The 17,401-nt window shown below is 37.7% G+C and overlaps 1 protein-coding gene across 7 annotated transcripts in view; it reads left to right on the top strand.

Annotated features, from left to right (window-relative positions):
• SPATS2L (spermatogenesis associated serine rich 2 like) overlaps nt 1-17,401 on the top strand; it is a 78,146-nt gene that overhangs the window by 32,355 nt on the left and 28,390 nt on the right. For all 7 annotated transcript variants that reach the window (XM_030277757.4, XM_030277760.4, XM_030277759.4 and 4 more), the window contains 2 exons: nt 4,189-4,252; nt 14,539-14,647. In XM_030277757.4, coding sequence (XP_030133617.3) covers nt 4,214-4,252; nt 14,539-14,647 — 148 coding nt within the window. In that variant the 5' untranslated portion in view covers nt 4,189-4,213. The remainder of the gene's footprint in view (nt 1-4,188; nt 4,253-14,538; nt 14,648-17,401) is intronic.

Below are 17,401 nucleotides of genomic sequence, written 5' to 3'. Positions count from 1 at the left end.
GCTGGCTGGAAGGTGTCTGTGAGTCAAACAACTCTGATGCTGCTACCAGTGGGAAGATGGTGGGCATTCTTTGGAAGCCTAACACAGCAGTAGTGGGGTTTCACTGCTGCTTGGAGAGAGAAAGGGAACTTCTGTAAAGGCTGAGCAAGCAGCCACATACTTCAGGCTGTGTCAGGTGAGCTCTGACATATTTTTCTGCAGTGGTTAAAGGCCGTTCCTGTAACTTGTCTGCCTGCTGGACGTTGCTGCTTACAGTTAAGGTCAGCAGGACATAGTATGTGCCAGCACTGTAGATACCTGGTTCAGGTTCATGGTAGTTTAAACCTGCATGGACTGATACAAATCGCTTCCTTTGGTAGGGGAGAGAAGTAAAACTCTGCCAAAAGTAGTCCAGTCTTCTCTGCAGCATTCCCTTGAATGCTATTGAAATGCTTCATTTTACAAGGCAAGTGAAATGTCTCATTGGGATGTGTGTAATAGCTTTAGAAAAAACACCATGTCAGTATTTGAGGTCAGCATGTAATGAGAAACTGAGAGTGATCTCCTGCTGCAGGTAGTGCATTTGGAAACTTGTATCAGAGATTAATGACCCATTTATATAAGGGATTTTGTAATTTGTTGGGGTTTTTTTTCATTAATTTCTTTTTCTTGGATTTCTTTTGGGATGATTTGCAGTGACATTTCAGGAGCAGAAATGCAAGCAGGAGATGGTGGAGAAAGACAAAGCATGTAAGCTGACATTCAAGCTCAGAATCTCTCATATACAGTACATTTTCTGTGTTTTAAATTTAGTACTTGTATTAACTTAATCTTGGCCAGTGCAGAGAAATCTTCTGTCAGAAATCTTTCTCCAAACGTTCTTTAGTGTGCATGCTGTTGGTGGCATGTAAAGTATTGTTCTCCACTGGCTTTAGGTACCTTTTGGGCTCAGCTGGGAGTCCTATTTTGATGTTCCAGAACTCTCACAGAAAGAAGCTTTGCTGAAGAACTGAGGGTGAGAATGTAGCAGCTCAAACTTAGATCCAAGCTTGGAGATAAAGCTTGTAAACTTCAGTGGGACTGTTTTGTTCATAAAATTATGGATGTGCTGTAGTCTTTTGCCACAGGATCAGAAACTAAGTAATTGCTCAATACTGAGATTAAAATAACACCAGGGAAAAACAGTAGTTACACTACTCAATAAATCAGTTGGTGCTACAGTGAGAAATTTAAATTTGTTAGCTATTAAGTAGAGCCATAAAGGATGATGCTTTTAAAAATTAGTGCAGCATTGACATTTTCTTTTTAATGGATCATCTGTATTTTCTGTAACAAGCAGTGCTGGACTGAGTTATATAAATGAGCAAGTGTTTTATAAATGTTATTTCAATTATCTGTCCTTGGAGAAGGTGAATGAAAAATAGCTCCAACTCAGTTTTAGCATCTTCATTTTGACAGTTGTAAAATGCATATTAATGAAGTGTGTGAAGTGTAGAGAAATGGGTCCATTTGAAAAAGTTGGTGTCCTCTTAGTTCTTTATCTTAAAAGGAAAAGAAAAAAGAGGAAGAAAGAAGCAGAGGGTATGTTTCATGTAGCATGCCAGGTCTTTTTGAAATAGCTTGCAGTTGCAAGCTAGCTGAATCAGCACCACATTTATTGGTCGAAGGCTGTAATCATAGTAACACCTGTAATGTACAGCAAAGAAGAGACACATCAAATTCTGGCAAGGTGTTGAATGAAGTTTTTATGTCTGGTTTTAAATCAGAGCATTACTACAAGGAGTAGAATTGGTTAAGTAGTAGGGTTTAATCAGCAAAACTAATTTAAATTTCAAGAATTATTTAGCTAGTGTCTTTGAAAAAACCTTAGTTGAGAGGCATGAGGCTTTCACAGAGTATCATTATTTGGATTTATTTGCTTCATACAAGATGCAGTTTTAAAATGTACAATTTTGGTACGAAAATGATAACATATGTTGAAAAAGAACCTGAGGATTTAAAGTGACAAAGATATTTTCCCATTATATAGTGGTTTTTATAGATTAATAAATTTTTAAGGCCAGAAGAGTTTGTTATCTCTCTTAGTGAACTTGTTTCTGTGTTGTGTGTTTGGTTCTTCAAGAACAGATTAATATTTTTGTTAATGTTGTTATGAGGTGCTGGATCAGATTAAGTATATTTGAATCAATATGCAAGAGTGCATTGATCAGTTGTCTTTAACATTACAAAATCTGCACTATACTAGATACAAGAGCAAACCACTTGAATTCCTTAACTATTCCTTACCGTACAGTTACCTCTTAAACTTAGAATAGGACCTGTCCAGCGTGGGTTTGATGTCACTAGATAGAAGCCATGTTCTTATGAGAAGCAGCAAGGGAGATGAAGATTTAGAGTAACTTCAGAACTGACTTTTCCAGCCTGCATGGGAAAATTTATCATCTATATCTCATGTTCTTTGCCCCTCAAGAAATAGCTGGCAGCAAAAGACAAGAAGTACATTTAAAAAAATTGTCTAGGGACTACAGGCTACAAGCATTTCTCAACACCTTTCTTTTGTTATTGGAACACACTAAATATTGGAAATGGAATTGCCCTGAACTTACCTTTGGAGTGATCTTCCTGCCTGTTCTGTCCAGATGTTTTTAATTCTGCTTCTAGCCTTTGGGTGCGCTTGACAAAGAAACTAATTTGTGCTCTTTCCTTCTTGATGTAAGGAGGGGCAGGAAGGACAAGCTTCCTCTCTGAGATACCAACAGGCAGTAAGGCCTTCCCGGTGACACAGCTGCCAGGAAGGCTTATCAAACATAGTGAGACTCTAGTCTTAGGTAAGCATTTGAGCCAGTGCCTTAATAGAGGTAAAAGGTATTTGAGTTCTAAGAGAGCATCTGTTCATGGTGTAGTAAGATGGAGACAGCATGAGCAACCTTACTTATTTCAAACATGTCTTTTTAATAGCTGGCAATGGAAATGGTTACTTTTGTCTTTTGGCTCCTCATCAGACCAAAACTCAAATGAACTTCTTTTTCTTCCTGTTATCTCTTCCACATATGCTTCCTCAACTCTCATCTCTTTAGTTAGAAAATGGGTGCATACAGAAATTAATCATAAGATTTTAAAGTTGTCAGTGAATGCTGCAAGAGAAGTGCTTTATTTCTGGAGTTTGAACTGTACTAAACTTCTGTGTTTCAAAGAAGTTGAGGGAAGATTCTTAAAGAGCATTAAAAGAGATTTAGAAGAATTTTTAGAACACATATCAGTCCACATAGCAAATGCTTAAATGGGGGGAAAAGGAGATGTTCCAACTTAAAAACTTAAAATGAACTTAGGGGTTTGTTCTCATATATCTGTACCTATATCTTTTTATCAGTGTACAATAGAGTTAAAGAGAGGGACCAAACCAAGCTTTTATTTCATTTGACTTAGTCTTTGCTGTAATTCTTTGTGTATGATTTAATTTTAAAATGTGAGGATTCAGCTCTGTTCCTTAGTGAAGTTTAAGGCAGTTAGTTTTGATGGAAGCAGGAATAGGCAATGGAACTTCTTTCCCTATGTTTAACTCTTCATCATGCGGTAGAGTGTCTCTCAATTACCTAGCCACATAACGGGAAACAGAAAGCATATTGCAGGATTTCTTAATCATATGCAAATTCCATTCATGTGCCCAAGTTTTCAGAGACTTAGAGATTTAAATCTACAGACCCTGTTAGTTTCAGTGGGAGCTGTGTGACTAAATCTTCTGAATTAGTTATGAATTAAAAACAAGCAACAAACAACCGTGCAGCACTTGTCAGCCCAAACACCTGGCACAGTTAGGTGCTTTTTGTGACTGCATTAATTGATAAATTCTTTTAGCAAAAATTGAGAAGCTGGTGAATGAGAAAACAGGAGCTGTTGAGTTCATCTGAGGTACTCCTGCTCTTTATAGCCTCAGAACAGGGTATGGGAGACATGGCTGAGAGAAGTGTAATATGCCTTTTATCCAGATTCATAGCTATAAGGCATTTTTAAATGTGCTTGCAGAACTAATCTGGGGAAGGTAGGAAATTTAGACTAGCTTTACCTTTTGGCAGGATTGAGCACTGCTGTGTTCTCATTTTTCTCTAATGCTTACAGGTAAGCACATACAATTAGTCATGACAGGTATAGCTTTGACAGGTTGGGACTAAAACCTCCAAATTAATCTCTTGGATTTTTTTCTCATTTCAGAGACACTACTCTCCTCTGAATAAAGATGGCAGAAGTCAATTCTCCTGTAAATATCAAGGAAAAGGTAGGTTCAAGTAACAGTACAGTACAAACCGAAATTATATTTGCATACGTATTTAATTTCTACTCTTTCCAACACTGTTCACATACTGAACCTTATTACGTATTGACTCTGTGCATGAAGTTAAGTACACAGGTATTGATAGGACTAATTTGAATCTTGCTTGATGAGAAGCATTTTTACTTTCGTGCAGAGAGACTGTTTTGTCAGCTAGAGTTCTCTTACTCCTTTGTAATTCCTGTGCACACTGATGCTGTAGAGAGCAGCACTTTGGGATGATTGCTGCTGTACAAAATGCAACCATTGAAGAAATAATTTTCTGCCAAAAAATCTTGTACCTATAATACTTAAAGCAATTCCTAAAAATGCAGGACCTAAAAAGCATAATTACTTTTTCCTATGAAAGTATGTCTCCTTTTAACTGCATTCCATGTGCTTGAGTGAGTCTTCTCCATATCCTTGGCTAGAGCTAGAGTCTCATCACCCTTTCAGGAGCAGTAAAGGACCTAAAGATAATTAGGATATGAGGTAGGTCTGGAGAGCTTTTGTAACTCCCAACAGGCAGATGGTGAAGAGACCATCTAACCATAGAATGTCTTTTGGTCTAGCTCTCCTTATGGGAGACAGTTCCTTACCTTACCTGTTGCACTGCCCAGGTGCCTGTTTTTTGAGTAGTTTTACCTTATATTTGTTGTTAACATCTGTGTTGCTCATTGTGCGTGAGGATTTACATGTCAATATGAATCTCTGTCTTGGTGATGAATTTCTTCCTTAGTCCTTAATAGAAGCACAGGGTTTTAAAATTGAGAAGCGTGATGATTTTACAGTAGAAAGTAATGTCACTGAATTATTTTCACTGGTGCCAGAGTGCTCAATGGTAAACTACAGTAATTCCTAAAATACAGCTCAATAAATCAATTGAAGCTCTGCATATTTACTGTGTAGCTTGAAATTTTTTATTTAAGTCAGTTTTACAAGTGCAGGATTTTACAAATCATGTATTTGTCTTTTGCAAGTTTAAGAATAAAGAACTGCAACAGGAGTTTTATTAATGGTAGATGTCTGCTGTTCTGAGTCTGATGTTTACTGGAAGTGCCCAAAATCAAATGTTTATGAGCATATGCATTTTAAGGCAGGAAAATAATTGGATCAATACACTCTGTTATAAATTGTTCCACTCTCTATTCCTGCATCTTCCATCAGTATTTAGTGCCACTAAAGGCCTATGCCAAATTGAAAACTTAGCTTAATAGCAATTGAAATTGTTTTGCAAAATCACTTGGTTTTCTTCTGGAAAATATAGATTAATAACCTAATGCATAAACGGTTAATGACCAAACAGCATATGCCTCATGCAGTCTAAATAGTGCAGTTGAGAAGGTGCTGTGCTCAGAGAGCCATTGCACCTGGCCAAGTCCCTTGTGTTTTAAAACAGGATTGCAGTGGCTCTGTTTGGTATCTTGTATTTGGTTTACCTATGGGCAGCAACAAACTGAGTAACTATGAAGTGATTGTAGCTTCAGAGGTCTTTGAGCGATGCACTAGAAATACAGGGCTGCAGAGTTCCCTTGGATAATATTTGCACATAAACTGCTAAAATCTGAGGATTTCATTTGCATGTTTGAAAAGCAGACATATTTACAATGTGCTGGTAAGGGAGTCAAAATCACATCCCTTTCTCACTTAGCTTACAGAGCTTCCATAGTGGTGCCTCACAACATTGAAGCAGAGTAAATTTAATGTTTACTTTTATCCACCTTTTGGGAGGTAATATTACTGGGTAAAAAACCCAAGGTTTATAAATATAATACTTCTGCTGAGCTTCACAAATCCATTGCCCTCAATGTAAATACAAGCAGGCCTGGTTTAAAAGAACAGACTAGAATACAGTCCCTTCCCAGTTCTCCCTTTCTTCTACCTTAGAGCTTGCAGATCATGATGCACTTAAGACTTTGAACTTGCTAGGACTTGCATGAAGCCAAAGGAGCTGTATGTATGCACACAAATACTTACTCGTATAGGTTTCTGCAAAAGTGGCACACAAGTTTCTCCTTACATTAAAGGTTGTTTCACTGTGATAAAAATGTGATGAAAATTACATGCAGATTTCAGCATGTTTGTTCTTTTGTTTGGGGGCGGGGCTGCCCCTTTTGTTTGGGTAATTTTTTTCCTGTCGTGACCTTTTCCTGTGTTCTCCCCATGATCAGCTTCTAGTTATTCAGGAAAGTAGAACCTCTGCCACTGTTTTAAATGTGGTGTGAGGCCAGTGCAGACATTTTGGACGTTATGCTCACACTCAGGCTCTATAAAAACCCACCCCTGAATTTGAGTCATAAGAGAATGCTACTGTGGTAGTGATACTTGTGTAATTCATTCTTGGCATTTCAGCTGAAATAGTTCATAGAGTCAATAGGTTAAACATTCTATTTTGTATCTTCTTTTTTCTCCCCCAAGAGGTTTATATAAATGTTGGCCTGTGATGTTAGGAAGGCTAATGAAAGTTTCCATAGTTGGCAGAGACTCCTGCAGCTGTGATACTCTTGTGGGGGAGCCAGGACTGTTTCAATTACCATATTTTCATGCACATAAGCCACAGATTCTCTGGAATAACCTAAGTTCTACATTTCAGCAGACACAAAGGTCATTAATTGCGTGCAGAACTAGTATAAGAAATTTGCCATCGGGACCTCTCTCAGAATAATTCCCTGTGCCCTGACCCTTGCTGTAGTCTTCCTTCACTATACCACTCTCCCTCTTGCCTCTGATAGCACTCATAATCATCTCTGTACCTGAAAATAAGTAAGGACTTCTTTTTTGTGTGAGGATTTTCAGAGATGGAGTGTTATACATAGTTCAGATCATATGCATAAAAGTTCACTGAATTAAGGGGTAAAATGAGTTAACTCATTGGCTTGCATCCAAAATCCATAAAGTCAAAGGAGGTATTCAAGCATTAGCCTAGTACATCACCAGAAGAGGTGTTGAGATTCTGAATTATAAGGCTTTCAAAGAAGAAGCAATTGGAGTTAGGAAGACAAGTGATGTATTGTCTCTTGCGACAATTAGGCCCTCTTAGTTTAACAAGAGATGAGTGAGTATCAGGCACTCCCCAGAATTACCATTCATCTCTGGCATGTGACTTTGGTTTTAATCCAAAGAAATACCAGGAATTGTTTAAACTTAAACTGTAAACTTTTTGGGCCCATCTTTTTTTTTAATTTTTTTTTTTTTTTTGCTGTGAGATCTGTTGTCAGCTGGAATTAGCAAAATATTCATTCAGATGAAAATTCTCCTTTTGAGATTGTGCTAGGAGTGATGTTTTGCTGAAGTTCTCCTGAAAGGCTTGCTTTCTCATTTGTCATTTCAAGTGTCAGAGCTGGAGGAGCAGATGGGCAGCACTGCAAGAAGGAAATTTTATTCAGATGTGGTTTTGGAGGTTTCACAGTTTTGTTTGCATTACACCATAAATGTGGTTTTCATAAGCAATAGTCAGCATGTAAGGAAAGAGTAGGATTTAGAATGGAAGGAATGGAAGTAGTATATAAATACGAAATCATGCATTACCAAAGCAGATAGTTTGCAGTCTGTGATTTCACTTTCTCCTTAAAGTTGACCTTTGCAGCTGTTCTTTGCCCCTGTGTTGAAGTAGATGGACTGTTCAAAGACCAAAAAGTTGATCAAAATGCACTTTTGTCACTTGATGAGCCATTTAACTTTGATTAAGGATATCACAGACTCATGTCTGTAAATAGTGTTGTCATCACTCAAGTAGAACAGTTCTTACTAAGTCAAACTTCTCAGGAATCCTGAAATAACATATTAGGATGTCTGCCTTTCTATTTGATGGATAAGGGTGAAATAATAAATTTGTGACAAGTGCCTAAAGAAGTTTACTGCAGCAAGTAGAACTTTTTTGGGGCTTACTAGGAATAAATGGTCAGAAGGTATCAGGGTGATGAACAGATCGTGTAGCAGAAAGAGAGGCACAGATCTGAATAAAGCTGTCATTTTGCTCAAAGAGGGTATTAGCAATACTTGTTCAGTTTGTCAGGATGAACTTAGTAAAGCTTCTGGAAAAATATCTCAAATATAAGAAATAGCCTCTTAATACAACCGAGTCAAATTGTATTCACGAAATATGTTTGTGTAGAAGTTCAAAACCTTTTAAAAAATTCTACCATAAAGTGGTTTTAAAATGTTTTTTCTTGCTTAATGTAGCCAAGACATCTGCTAATGCTAAATTTCTAGATTGTCAAAACAGCAGTGTTCTGCTGGCAGCCCTTCTTCCCTGCTTTACTTGCAGGATTTGGGAGAATTTGGAGGTGTAATGGAATTGAATGATGTATATGTGTACATAAAAATTTGCTACTGACATGCAGTAAAAGTAAAGTAGGAAATGTCTGTGTTTATTGATAACCGTACTTATAAATTAATTTAGTTCTTGACTTCTTTCTCAACAGAGAAAATCTGTTGCTCTTAATGTTTAGTACAAAGTGAAGGTGGATCAGCATTAGTTTTCTAACCAAGCATGAATAAGAATATTTCTAAGTGACCACAGTAGTAACTTACTTCAAGGGGATTAGAGCAGCTGTGTTTAGGGGTTTCAGAACAGCCGTGAGCTTTCAGCAAAGAAGTTTAATTTGTCACTATGTCAGAAATACATAAACAAACTCTCTGAGCCCCGGATATGTTACTTATTCACCAGAAACATCCTCTTTGAGATGATGCCAAGGGGGACCAGATGGAGCAGAGCAGCAAACAGGCAGTGATTGAGTCCATGTTGTTACAGTTGCCTGGGAACCATTTGAAACTTGACAGAGAAAGTAAAGGGCTTAGAGGAATACAAATCACTGTCAGCTTGGTTCTACATGTGGAATAGGTAATCTGGTGTCACAACTTCCAGGCAGGCTCTGTTTGTTTCTGAGCTTGACTTACCTAGAAAGTCTTGTGAGATGGGTATTTGTGAGGACTTAGAGTAAGCTACCATGAGAGGGTAGAATTAGCATCCTTTCCTGTGGGCTATATTCCTCAGAAGTAACCTGTTACTGATTCATTATATATATATATGTGTGTGTATGTGTGTTTGTATATCTGTATATTTTTTTTAGGTGACCCCAAAAATTTTGCCCCAAATGAGATGTTTAACAGTAATCATCAGAAAAATAGTCAAGTTTATCTGATCAGACCTTGGGGATTTTATTTTGAGGTAGATGCTTATCTGAGGGCACTTGAAACCTTTTTCAATTTTGATTCCACTTCTGGGCAGTCTTAATTTTTTGTAGGAGACAGATAAAAACATCCTCATGACTGTGGAATTCTGGTCCTGATGAGACACAGTCTGGCTCAAATTGCAGCAAGCATTAGCAGGACTTGAGCTCTGGATCATAGGTTTAAATGGAGGTGGACCTGGGTTCTGACTTTCATGTCCTTGACTGTATGCCGTTTTTTTCAAGGTCACAGATTGATGTTTTAGATCTGTGATTGCTTTAAAGAAGTTTTTGTAAGCTGAAATTCTGAGAAAGTTTTCTTAGTAAACAAAGTAATGTGCTTTCCTGTTAGGCTGCAGGAGGGAAAGCCCAGGAATTTGACTGCTGTCGGTGACAGATTCTCAACTAATGCTGACATTAATAGCATTAATTATCTGTGGTTCTGAAGGTATGTTACTGAATTCTCTTGGTGTCCGGAATGCTGTCTAGCATCCAGATGATGACAGCAGTTCACTGGGAATCTACATTGGATAAAAACAGGATGTTTCACAAAATAATTATAGTCTGGTAATGCTGTTTCTCCTATGATCAGGTTTCAGTAAGTAGGGAAAAAAATGTTTTCTCCCATGTAAATGGATATCTAATAAAGTAGACTGCTTTGTTAGCCTTTGCAGAATGGCATTAAAGCAGTACTATTGCCTGGTAAGAGATTCTTTTGCTCTGGTACTTTGTTTCATACTCTAGGATGCTAAATATTTTTTCAAGAAGTTTGTTGTTGAGAAGTCATAAATACCAGATTATTCTAGTTGCATAATCTGTTTATTACATGTTAAGAAGATGAATATTCTTGCTGCATTTGAGGACTGTCAGTTTAGAGAGAGAAAGTTAGGAGTTACATCCTGCCCTGGTATTATCCTATCACATCTGTAATAAAAATGAGCTCTATCGAGTTTTTTGGATTGGGAAGTGGTGGACTTCTCTCAAGTTGCTGTAAGTAGCTTACAAACCTGCTTAGGTTTGTAAGCAGGTGAGGTGTATAGCTGTACTAGCACAAGGGCTGTTTTATCACCTGAGCTAGCAGGTGAACCAGAGAGGACCCAGGATACCTGGAGTGGCTAGATCCAGATCACGTTGAGCCCTTCAGTGTAAGTCCACCTTGTCTTCTTGCATTTGTTAGGCATTCCTGGAGCTTTGATGTGCTTCTGTTCATCACAGTCTGTGTTACCTCTCTTATGACCTACAGTTGGAGAAGTGCATTTGTGCTAGGCCTGTGCTGTCAGGAAGTTTCCCATCCCTTCCTTTGGCTTTTTCTTTTTTATCACTAGGTCCCTTTCTGGAAACAAATGGGACACTTTTTGCATGAGGGGACAGAGCTGAGCTTCAGACCTAAAAATCTACATATATATTTGAAATCAGGGTTTAAGGACTAAGGGGTAGAATATCAGGGACCTTGACATTTCCATTTCTAGGAGAAGGCTGTGATATAGCCTGGTCTCCTTCCATATACCTTGTCCTCCCAGATATACTGTCAGGTCACAATCTGAGTCTTGTAGCCACATGTCAGTAATTTCTGTCCAGAAATTGCTGGCATTTTCATTGCCTGCATACAACAGTTCCAATGTATTCTGGATTAAAACATTGGTAAAACAGTGCATGTGTTGTAGACTTGTTGTCTGGCACACAGATCTTTGTCTTTGAAATTCCTGAAGTATGGTAACATGATGCCTATTGATTTTGTTCCTAAAAATTTACAAGACAAAATAATTTGAAGCAAAACGTTTTGGGATCTTTTTTTTTTTTTGGTTCTGAACTGAGATGGTTTTATATATGTATGTATGTATGTATTAATTTTGATGCATCCTACTGATTGCAAATTTTAGTTTTCATCTACTTACCCACATAAATCAGGGCACAAATCTGGAAAGGAGAAACTCTAACCTGTAGGTATCCTGGGTATCACAGCATACATACATAAGAGAAGCAGATAAAAAATTCTAAGCAACTTCTGATTTGGGATTTCCTAGGTCTTGGATCATATAATTTGCAATCTGATGTTCTTTTTCTGAGGAATTATTTCATTAAACTTCTCAAAATTTTATCTTTTCCAAATAGATAAACAAATTTATTTTTTGTGCAACAGCCAACAAAAAATATTGTTGGGTTTTAGCAGTAGAACTGTTGAGCTTTACAGTACATTAATTCACTAAATCAATTTTTTTAGTAGTCCAACTAAACCAGGGTTTTGTCCACAGTGTTGTCATATGCTAAATTTATTTTCTCTGTACTGTTAAGCATTTCTCCTAAGATCATCATCCTGTTTTTTTGTTTTGGTTTGGTTTGGTTTTTTTGTTATCTCCACAACTAGAATATTTCCATAACCTTTTGTATTTAATTATAGTATTAGTTGGATGAAACATAGTTTAGCTTTGAATTCTGATTTTTCTATAATGAAAAAATTCTTAACAAATATCACACAGTACAAATGGAAAGTCTCCAGCTGATTTTGGAGTCTGAAACATGGCCTGTGTGGTTGAGTTCCTGTGTGTCAATGTCCTCTACCCTACAGATATTCTGTTTTTTAAGAACTTTCCAAAGTGCACTGTGTGCTGAATTGCCTGAGTGAGGTCTTAGCCTCACTCGGTTGTTTCCAGATGCTTCCCGAGTCTTGCAGACCTTTCATAGCAAAGTAGGACCTAGAAGCCATGTGAGATCCTTGTGCTTGTTTAAAGTTAGTTAGAATACTCTAGATATTTCTTTTACTATTTTTCCTGTAAGCAGTTACCACAAGGAGATTATGCAATTTTGAGTAGGCAGAGAGACGATTCGCATGTTTGTGAAAGAAGAGGGGAATTTTTTGTGAGAATATGAAGATGTAATCCACATGGTGAAAATATTTGGGAGCTGTGAGCTTGAACATAAAATGACTGCAGCTTGTGGCCTGCTCTTAGTGTCTTTGCCAACTTCTATTGTGGAGCCACCTCAGTTCACACTTGTTGCAGCTTTATTAGTAAATAGCACGCCTGTGCCCACAATCAGTAGATTAATTAACTCCTTTTTCCAATGCATTCTCTTCACATCCTATTGATTTGGTTTAGTTTTCATTTGGCTGCCTGCAGTACATAGTGGAGAGCTATATTCATTACTTTCTTCCCCATGCATGCATGTCAGCTGAAGAGAGAAACTTGAGCAGGCAGGGGATTTTCTGCATAGTTTCTGGCAACACCATCTCTGGTTCAAGAAGTCCACTTGTCAACCTGGTCTGTATGAACTTCAACATAAAGTTACCCCTGTTTAGTAGATACTCTAAAGCAGCCTTTGTTGGCTGGGACCGAGCTTGTGGGCCAACCTGGTTCAGTCATAGCATGGCAACATTAGACAGACAATGGGATAGACCTTTGGGAAAGGATCCTTGGGAAGTAGACAAGTACTCAACTCCACTGCCTTCTAAATTATGGGTTTGGCCTGGACTATCCAAGGCTAGACTTGCTGCCTGAGAGGTGCTGTGGGCATATGTGAAGCTGAAGATAAGGGTGTGATAGAATGATGGACAGGAACACAGTAAATCATCCTAAGTAGCTGTACTAACATGTACTGAAGCCAAGCATGAGCCTTTCGCACTTCTGACGCTGAGTCCAGTAAGCATCAGGAATCTGAGCTGTCCCATCAGTGCATTGAGAGAGCATGCCGTGATTCCTGGTTTATGGTAGAATATAGGACAGGGAAACACAGTGGTTGAGGAGTGGGGTGAGCATACTACAGCAAAACAAGATTTTGTTGGTCAAATCTGAGCACTTGAGTGCTCTGAATCACCTTCTGATGTCCTCGTTGATGGAGACTCCATAGAGATTGTCCTTCAGCACCTAACTGGGCAGCTAAGACAAGGTAGTATGAATACTTTTGCTATGCGAGCCAGCCTAATGCCCTTAAACAGCTCTACCTTCACGTATTACTTTTTCAAAATTATATTTCACAGTACAATAAAAAGACCACACTGCTTCACAATTAGCATGATGATATTGGGATGCAGTAAATAAAGTACACCTAATCAAGGATACATTCCCACAGAAAGATAACAAAGGAGGGTGCCAGATAAACATTTGCAGGACAATAACAGGTTTCTGATTGTAAATACTTGCTGGATATCTTGACAGGGAAGCTCATAAAGCTAATTTGGAACAGCTGATCTGGTTTGACAGAGTCTCTAATTTTTTATCATAGGCTTTTGTTTCGTTAATTATGTTTAAATATTTTTATTTTGGTCTGATCTAGTAAATTTTTTATGGCATTAAAATAAAATAGCAACAAAGTTTCATGTAACTATTTGCTTTCAACTATAATATATAGGGATGAGAAAATGAATTGTAACGTGATTCCAGTAGGAATATTTTATTAAAACATCCCGAGTTGAATTCCATTTGGTATCATTGGATGCTGACAGTATAGCAGTAGCAAATGCTGTGAAATTTAGGCATTGCATGCCAGAGTCATCTATGGGTGTAACACCTCATCCATTAGCAGTTTCCCGAAGGAAGCATTTGGCATCCCATGTCCTTTGTTTAGGATTACACAAGCTTCCTGGTCACTTGTATATGGAACAGCAAACTGAAATTATGTTGAGCAGCCACTAGAACTTTTAAAAATTATACTGTTCTCTTCTAGCCTCTGACTATTTATCAGATGCCAAAAAAATCAGTCATAACTTTGATGTAGTAAGGCCATGCAAGACTCTTGTTGACGAAGTTGTGTGCTCACTAAATTTGCGTAGGTGATACGTTGAGACACTTGGCAGAAAAGAGACCATTTAGGAAAGAGGCCTAAGACTGAATTCTGTCGGTTGAATTAAGCTAGTTCTACTGCTGTGACTGAGAGTAGGAGATTTGATGTAATGAAGAAATTGCTTCATTATTTGTATGGCTGGGTGAGGATAGGATGGGTATTGCTTTGTGCAGATAGATACATTGCTGTGTGCTCGTGAGCACATCAGTGTAACAGGCATTTATATAAACATGCATTGGCACAGAGGTACCTTATAGTCTAAAAGGAGTATGATAAATTCATATGATTGTCTTCCTTTACTTACAGATCAATGCAATCCGATCAATTGTTCCGAACAAAAGCAATAATGAGATAGTTCTGGTGTTGCAGCAATTTGATAACAATGTAGACAAGGCTGTTCAAGCCTTCATGGATGGTGAGTACAATGTAGCTTTTTCACTAATGTCAAAGTATTTGTTGTCTCTAGTGGCTCAGAATATATTCTGTGGTTCTTCTGAAACCTGATGTGTGAAACTTGGTAATTTTAAAAAATTGATGCTCCTGTCTGCATCTTTGTTTCTTTGCAGTATGAGTTTGACATGGTTCTTCATCTGTTCTACCTGACTTTGCCATTCTTTAAGCCATTCTTACTGCAGACCTGTTTCTTTATTCTGCATGAAAGTTAATGCTTTTTAAAGTAATATGTCAGGAAATTATTCACTGTTGACGATACAATAACTAAGAACAATTCAGGATAGTTCTGAAGCACATAACCAGGCCCCTAAATCCCTGAACTTGATGCATACATTGACATTCAAACCTCAATCTTAATTTTGCAAATTTTGACATTTATAATGGTTGAACCAAGACTCCAATGAAAGTTCGAGCCATTTAAACCTGGATCCATGTTTGTATTTTGCATCATGAGACCACCTCTAATGAAAGGTCACTTGTATTTTAATATCACTTTCCTGGTAAATATATAAAGTCAAGTATTTTGAACTTTCACCAGAATCTGTGAGAAACCCTTTGCAAAAGTAATGGCATACCATGGGCAATCTTCTGCAAAATTTTTGTAGCTTGGGGTTACATAAATGATAGTAGAAGTTCAGTGGTCTCAAATGGCCCTGTATATCTTAAAAATGCCTCATTTTTCCTATCTCAGCAAGTTGTTTAATTCATGCCTATTTTACTTCAAAATATTTTTGGGTTTGATTTGGAATAACTTACTAAAATCTATCAGTCAAAAAGCATCATCGTATACTAGGAATTACCAATATGCAAAAAGCAGATTCAAGCAAACTGGACTGTTTGTAAATGTCTCAAAATTCTTCCATCAGATCTATATGGTTATTTTTGCTTCAGGCAGTTGCACAGACAGTTACGTTCTGAGGATGTATTGAAATGGCACTTGTCTGTGCACACACACAGAGAAAAAGGAAAGTGTGATGCATCTAATGAACAATAATTTTGTTTTCCTGTACTGTGTATCCTGGGGAGGTAATGGAGAATTGTTTGATGACTATTCAGCAAGTTGCTTTCCTTTTATTTTGTTATAAGTTACCATAGCTTGCTTGTATGCTTGTGACTTATGAATTGTTTCCAGTGGTTCCTCAAAAGGGGAAGTGCTTTCACAGCCATGTGTCATCCATCACCTGCTGTAAGGAAGAAACAGGGCAAACACAAGCTTTGCAAGAAGTGCAGTAAAGTCGTGAAGAAAAGCAAACTGTTATACCCGAGTTCAGATGATCTTTGAACTTCACCAGTTCATGATTACTGTTCAGAAGTCTTTGTGAGGGAGTATATGAAAATTGCTAATATTTGTTACTGTCTGGAAAGAGCAGAAAAGATACATATCCACGTAGTTGCCACTGTGGATAGAATGAATAATTGAAATATTTTTTCACATGAATGACAAAAATTGCTAAGATTGAAATAACACTCACTGAGAAGTCCTGCAATGAAAAACATTGCGGCGGTCATGCTGAGTGGAAAGGTTGAGCCACCTCCATGCAGTGGTTCTCTCAGAGGTGCTACTTGCTGAATCAAGAAACATTCAAATTTCGTTTCCTGTCTTCCTTCATATCTGGAGTGACATTTAGGTGATGCCTCTGTTATGAATGTTATTTTATATGTGAAATTATATTTAAATGGAAGAGGGTTCAAATGTTTTATTTGCTATGCTAGTTTATCTAATTAAGCATAATCAGAAGGTCTCTTCAGCTGCTTTGTAGATGTGTTCAGGAAAATATACTGAGGGCTTTGGGATTTGGACATGGAGTGCATTTCTAATTGGAAGAAACAGAGGTTAGCTGATGCATTCCCAAAGTGACCCTCAGCATGCATAGTATTCACAGGAAAGCAAAGCAAAGACACCGCCAGGCAACACATAAAGGATGTTGGTTGCCACTGTGAAAACAGTTATCAAAGCTGGCACATGAAATCACATATTTTCAGCAGCATGGAGTAAAATGGGGAGCAGATGTTCATTACTTCATACAGAAACATGGTACTTGTCAAAAGATGATGTGCCTTTAGGAGAGGGAATTGTACTTACATGTACATAAGTGTGTGTGTGTAATTAATTGTAAATATGTATATAGTTATACACAAAATAGAAGTTGTCTTAGCCTTCTATCTGCATTGCCATATCATCTAGCAAATAAAACATGGCTTTGATGGATTCCGTGCAATGGTTTCACAATTTAACAGATTGGTCTTAGCAAGATACGTAATCTTTCCTATTGTGTGTGACAGGCTCACCAGATAATCTTGGATCTGGTTCATTGTGATAGAAGAGTAATTTTGGTACATCTGAAAACCTCACACGTCTTTGGCTGAATACAGGTTGACAATTCATGGTGGTCTGAAAACAGCAATTCTTCTTAATACTAATATCAAGATTTTGCTGATAAGATTGAGAAGAATGGCTGAGTATGAAATCCACTTGAAAAGGCAAATAATTGAGTATTTACTAGATTTGCGATGTGATGGCAAAGTGATTGTTAAATTCAAGCCAGAAGACCTTTAACCTGCTGGCAATTAAAAATATTATTGTAGCAGATGCTGCCATAGTAGTTTGGATGACAATTCAGACTGCATGCATACCATGAGATCTCTTTTCAGCATTAGGCTACAGGAGAACAAAATTATGATGTTAATTAGGAGAAGAGTTTTCTTCTAACATGGC

This window comes from Taeniopygia guttata, chromosome 7, assembly GCF_048771995.1.
Source record: "Taeniopygia guttata chromosome 7, bTaeGut7.mat, whole genome shotgun sequence".
Taxonomy (NCBI): Eukaryota; Metazoa; Chordata; class Aves; order Passeriformes; family Estrildidae; genus Taeniopygia; species Taeniopygia guttata.
The sequence above is the reverse complement of the archived record's forward strand: the minus strand, read 5'-3'. Positions and strand labels throughout refer to the sequence as shown.